The 6479-nt window shown below is 31.7% G+C and overlaps 1 protein-coding gene across 33 annotated transcripts in view; it reads left to right on the top strand.

The window, feature by feature from the left end:
- The window catches only part of Ppfia2 (PTPRF interacting protein alpha 2), a 458820-nt gene that overhangs the window by 376825 nt on the left and 75516 nt on the right, over nucleotides 1-6479 (top strand). For all 33 annotated transcript variants that reach the window (XM_033763796.1, XM_033763797.1, XM_033763805.1 and 30 more), the window contains 2 exons: nucleotides 3177-3206; nucleotides 6095-6225. In XM_033763796.1, coding sequence (XP_033619687.1) covers nucleotides 3177-3206; nucleotides 6095-6225 — 161 coding nt within the window. The remainder of the gene's footprint in view (nucleotides 1-3176; nucleotides 3207-6094; nucleotides 6226-6479) is intronic.

Raw genomic sequence — 6479 nt, 5'->3', positions numbered from 1 at the left:
GAAAGAAAAGGGAAAGGAGAGGGGCGTGGGGAAGGGGGGAGGGGGAGGATTAGTTTAAATGTATTCTGTGATCATTCCAGTATAAAGACTTTCTGTGCATTTTGATTATTTACTTCCTCCTCCCCTACAACAACCCTCTGTAGTAGGTACAATTATTGATGCGTTATGGATGAGGATATGGTAGCTCACACAGGAAACTTTCTCACTATTAAATACTAAGGACATGGATGGTGAGGACCTACATACCACTCACACGTTTGGTCTGAATGACTTAAAGAATTGAATATACTTTTACTGATGAATTAATGAAATAAATTTTGACTGGGTGGCTTTTTCACGTACTAATATCCAAAAATTATATATTATAATTGCTTTGATACACTACGGTATAATATTTTAATATCTAATTTTCCTAAGATCTATAAAAGAATGATAGCACTAATTTCCCAATGTTATTATTGAATATCAATATTTTCACATGTATTCTTTCTTTTTCTCATTTTTGTTTATATTTGAAGTTAAAACTTGGAAACTTGCATTAGGAAGTATCTTGAAATTAACTGAGAGAAAATCAAAGTACCACATGCTAAAAGCGATGCAAGAGAGCTTCTAGAAAGCGTGGTTCAAAGGACTCCTGGATGCTGTGACACATAGTTACTTAATTCTCATGAAAACACTGAGGTCAGAGGGCACTGTGTCCACGGAGGGTAGAGACAGCTCAGGCTTTGAGAACATGAGAAAATTGCATGCATTCCACATGACTGCCGAATTTAATGGGCGCCTTCTTCAAAGGTGCTTAACTCAAAGCATGTACATTTCACCATTTTTTCTGTCATTATCTTAAAATATATTAAAACAATAGCAATAGTAAATATAGAAACATTAACTGCTTATGGGGGTGAACTATGTTTTCAAGATAGTTGTAACAGCACTCTTTAAACAAAAATCACATTTTAAATAAAACATCTTGGGAGTAGAGACTAAAGTGCAAAGAGTAAAATAATAGTTTACTGAAAAATCTAACACAGGATTAATAAATGAAGAAAAATTGGTGCTACAACACAAGGATATGAAGTTTATACATACATAGATATATGTGTAATTTGTGTTCAGAAGACTGCAGCTACTGAGTACATATAAGCACATATATCTGCATGAATTTCAATTCACTGTCACTGTTAACTGTTTTAAAATAACACGTGGTCTGATTTTTTGTAGAATTGTGTGTATGTGTGTATATATGGTGTGTATATTAACATACACACATGCATTTTTTCATCCTAGGAAAAAACTTTTATAAACAATTAAAATTTTCTGTTGTATTTAAATATTTTAATTCATCATCACAAAATTTCTTTTATATAGCTTCAGTATCATTTCCTTTAATTTTATAATTGAGAATTGAAAGTATTTACTATATGATTGGGTAACATTTTTCACATTCAAATTCTTTTCTGTCATAGGATGTCCAAGCAAAAATGTCATGTAGTGGAAAAACTGAAAAAAAACTACCACATTAAGCCATTGAATCTTCTGTTCTATGCCCATTACCAGACTTGATACAGAAATATTTTTAAAATAGGACAGTGACCAATGACAATAGCAATCAAGTACTTGGAAGTAATATATAGTACAAACTTTAAGTCAATATACTAATATATAATAAGCAGATATATAGAGGCATGTTGTGTTCTGTTTTGGGGAGAAACCAGGAAAATCACTTTATTTTTTAATAAATAAAAATATTATCATCTCTGCTTTGGTTTCTGCATATGCTTTTATCTACCAAAACTACAGTAAGAATTTGAACCAGAGCACAATTTACTTAGCATTTAAGGCAGGTATACTTTGGTGATTTCTGATACCTTATCATTTCATTATATTTTTCAACATAATATTTTCCCTTTTAAATATTTTAATAAATATTAGCATCATAACTTTGTAGTATTTTTTGCAATTACAAAATTATATATTTATAATAATTTACACATGATTTTATTTTTTGTGCATTTGAAAAATATTCAAGGGCTTCCACAAAATTTCTTGAGCAGGTAGTTACAAATAAATTAATTATAAATCAACATTATTTCACTACAGTAAGAGTACTGAAAAAGTAGATAAGACATTACCTGAAGGGTAAAGAAATATTTATTGAGTTCAAAATTTAAATCAGTAAATCAAAAAATGAAATGCATTTTTACTATTTAATTAAACTGTCATCAAATACATCATTTTTATAGTAAAGGACAGGTACATTTTTCTTTTGCCAGTAGAAAATGTTGGAGGACAACATTAGAAATTTGGGGGACAGAAAATTCAAGATTAAAAAGACATTACATTAATTGTTTCATTGTGGAACATCTTATGAACATTATTTCTTAGCCCTAATAAGAAAGTGTACTTGTGTTTACTTCATAACGAACCTGTAGACATACAAATCAAGCAAAAAATATCTAGTTGGAATACTGAGTGCGGTAAAAACAACATATCTCCGACTAACAAGAAATAATGCAAATCATAATGCAATAGTTTAAAAATTATTTTACTTATGCCAGAAAAATTGACAATGATATTAAATGAATTCACTTTATTAAGCCTATCTGGAATCATTAAAAATAACTTTTAAAGAAATTCTATGAAAGGACACTGATAAGAAAGCAGCATTCTTTGTTATACTGAGGACAGAACTCTGGCCAAGGGGATGATATCAGCATGTCAGGAAGCTTGAGATTTCATAGAACAGTACGCTTGCCCGAAGGCTTCCCACAGCTCCCAAGAAGGGAGATAAAGGGAGCTTTTACAAACTCTGAATGTATGCCCTGGATCTTCTTTTGTCTCTGTGTTCTTGTGAGGATGGTTCATGTTCACTTTTGGTAGCTTACTCTAGCTAGACTCACTATGTGCTTTATATTCCCCAGGGTCCCTGTCTAGTGGCAAATTAAAGTAGACAGCCTCATTGTGGCAACTTGTCCCCGCATACGTGTTCTCGGAGAGGATCTTCTCTAAAGAAACTACCAGGAGGAGTGCTTTTATATTGATTAAAAACATTTATTTAGGAAAGAATGAAATGAAAAAAAATGACAACTGAATTACAGATACTATTTGAACTTATAAAATGGTCAAATGGAAATCATTAATTAGTTGTTTTGTTTTGCTTTTATTGCTGCTATTCACAGCCAAGTGACCTAAGGAAACATCGGAGAAAGGTACTGTAAATAATTCTTACACAATTACTACTTGAATATTGTCTTCTTTCTATGAAAGATTTAAAATAATATTCCCACTCAAGTATTTTATTAACATAAAAAAGAAATATTGAGTGGGCTGGCGATTTACTTCAGTGGTGCTGCCACCTGCTTTGCAAGCACAAGGTCCCTAGTTTGATCCCTGGTACATAAAAAAAGAAAAAAAAAGAAGTAGTACTGAGGTTATTAAAGTGTTATTACATTTAAATAATATTATTATAATAACAAAAGCCTCAAAAATAAAATTGTGGGACAATGATTGGATTATGAGGACTAAATATCTTGATATATCACTAATACAAAACATCGTTGGTAGGTAAAGTTAGATATTTTAATATCAATACTAGAGCATAGCTGATTGTTTTAAAATGTTGGTTTCGTTATTTTTCATATATGGTGCTTCCAACAAATTAAGAGACAACTGCCAAAGAACAGATACTAGTTTGTTACTCACAGTTTTAAGCACCAGGGTCAACACAGTGCATTGGCAGAAGAAGAATCTTCAAAGGGTAGAACCTCACAGATACAGAAAACAAGCAAATAGAATAAAAGAAACCCTTTCTTGTTTGGAAAGACATCAAGATAATAAATATGGCATAAGGGAAATAGAGTGGACTCAATTATGATTCGAAAAATGAGTTACTACTAGATAGTTGAGAACAGCTGTAGGGTATCAGGTGAGGAAAGATTCCAAAGATCCTAGCTACTATCTAATAAAACAATCTATTCATTAACATTTTCAGTATGTGATAGCCATTCTATGCTGAAACACTTCTGAGACTAGAAAACTTTTTTAGGCATTAAATAATTGAAGGAATCTATATTACCTGTCTATGGCTTAGATTGATGGAAGTTTCTTTTTCTTTTCCTACGTTATTATTAATCATCTTGTAGCATCTTTTTCACACCACCACTTAATTCTCAACCACAAATGTACCTGTATAATATTCTTATTAATCTTTGGCCATGGTGGGGCTGAAAAGGACTAGAAAGAACCTACAAAGTTAGAAAAAAATTGTATTAGATTGTGTAAAAGAAATTTAGCCAGAATAAAATCAGATAGGATGGAAGGTCCTGTGGAGAAACACAGATTCATAACATTTAGAGACTGACATGGTGGAGTGAAAAAATGAACACAAACTAAAATCCTGTGTATCACAGAAAGTAGTTACATATAGGATTTCATTTGTACTTCAAAAAATATATATTAAGGTAATTGTCATCATTTCCATTTTATTTACTGATTCTAAAGCCTTTCTTCTGAATTTATATACTGTGAGCTTTCATGTAATTCAGAGGAAGTTTGTATTTTTTGTGTTTAACAGTCCATATGGAAAGGATATAGTTTGGTTAGTAGAAGGGGAAACAAAGGGTATTGTTTAAGTTGGTGTCTCAGGAGCAAAAGTTTGAAAGCAGAAATGGTTGTGCTTAGAGCTAAGAAGCATAGAAAAGAATGATGGTTAAACATGGAACCATGAAAATACTACTACATGTTGAGGTGAGTTCTGAAACATGTTCATGTTTAGATGGGTTTTGGATTTAACAGGATCTATCACATTAAAGTTATGGTGAAACAGTTCTTGAAAATAATTATGCTAATGGCACTATGTAAGCTTAATGGAGAAAAGGACTCGTATCAAAATGTCTCTCTAATCTGCAAGAGTAATCTAGGCCTGATGCGAGATCTAACAAACAAGTTCATTAAATTCCTCCAGTGCATGATATTTCTATAATAAAAACCACATTTATGTAAAACAGCTTTATGTAGAAACAAATAAGACATTTCCCCCAGAATGCAAATCTAAAATTGTGGCATTAGGCACATTGAAAACATTTTTTCATCAGAACTTCCAGAAATATATATCTTGTAGCTCTATTTTCTGTATCTTGGTTCCTCTTTGTATGTTGTAATGTAAAATTAGGCCATCAAAATGCAGCATGTAAAGTATTTCTCAACAATTAACTTAATTCCTAGAAAGTTCTTTTTTTATTAGAGCTCTGTATTATCTCACAACATTGGTGGTGTATTGAGTTGTGCTGGACTCTGAATTTGATTCTTTTTGTTCTTTAACATTTTATCTTATTTCCTTTTTGGCTTTTCATATTTTTTTCAGTTTTTTCTTCACTAGGAGTAAAATGAAATAATTTTCAAGAATTATGTTTTAACCTTTTATTATTCTCAAATGAAAAAGCTTTCATATAAGCTTACTTTTTTTTTTTTTTTTTTTTTTTTTTCGTACCAGGGATCGAACTCGGGTCCTTGTGCTTTTGAGGCAGGCGCCAGAACCACTGAGATAAATGCCCGGCCCTAAACTTACTTTTTAAATTCTCTTGAAATACATTTTATTAGGTTTACTAATTTAAAGTAATTTATCAGATAATATATTTTGCAACCTTGACTTCTCATTTTAAGACTCCTGTTTAAAAGGTGTTTTTGATATGATAAACTGTGCACAATGCTTTTTTTTTCTTTAGTAGATTCACAGGTTTGCTCAAAAATGTGTTCAATACCTTTGTGTAAAAAGTATGCTTTTTGATAAGGTGATAGGATTCCAGAATAGTTTTCATAGTTGCTACAGATTGATTTATGGTATAACTTTTGCAAAATATTTTTGTGTAGTGGGTCTATAAATTCTTAATTGTTATATCTTCACTTTGAAATAGCCATAAAAATCACACTCTTAACATGAATTTATTTAGGTAATGCATCTATTATATAGATGCATATACCTACCTTGTCTTTGTCTTTAGAATTACTCACATATCCTTGCCTTAAAATTGCTCGTTTTTATCAAATTTAGTTGAAATTTAAAGACAGTTCATTAGAATATATTCTCTTTTCCTCCTAGATTGCAGTGGTAGAGGAAGATGGTCGGGAGGATAAAGCAACAATTAAATGTGAAACTTCTCCTCCCCCCACACCCAGAGCCATCAGGATGACTCACACCCTCCCATCTTCCTACCACAATGAAGCCAGAAGGTGAGACCCTCAGAGAACAGTGCGGCAAAGGCTCCCCTTCTGAAACTTCGCTTTCCCTTCAGTGTTGTCAAATAGGTGGCTACAGTATATCCGTGAAATTAAAATTAAGGCATAATTTTCCATCAAGATATTATCCTGCTTCTTCTTCCTAATATCTCTTGTGGAAAAAAAACTGCCATTCTGAGATAAAATTTTTACTTTTAAAATGAGTGATCTATTTGTGTTCCTGTTACCAATCAGTATATATATAAATA

This window comes from Fukomys damarensis, unplaced genomic scaffold (genome assembly GCF_012274545.1).
Source record: "Fukomys damarensis isolate Sample0158 unplaced genomic scaffold, DMR_v1.0_HiC HiC_scaffold_15, whole genome shotgun sequence".
Taxonomy (NCBI): domain Eukaryota; kingdom Metazoa; phylum Chordata; class Mammalia; order Rodentia; family Bathyergidae; genus Fukomys; species Fukomys damarensis.
The sequence above is the reverse complement of the archived record's forward strand: the minus strand, read 5'-3'. Positions and strand labels throughout refer to the sequence as shown.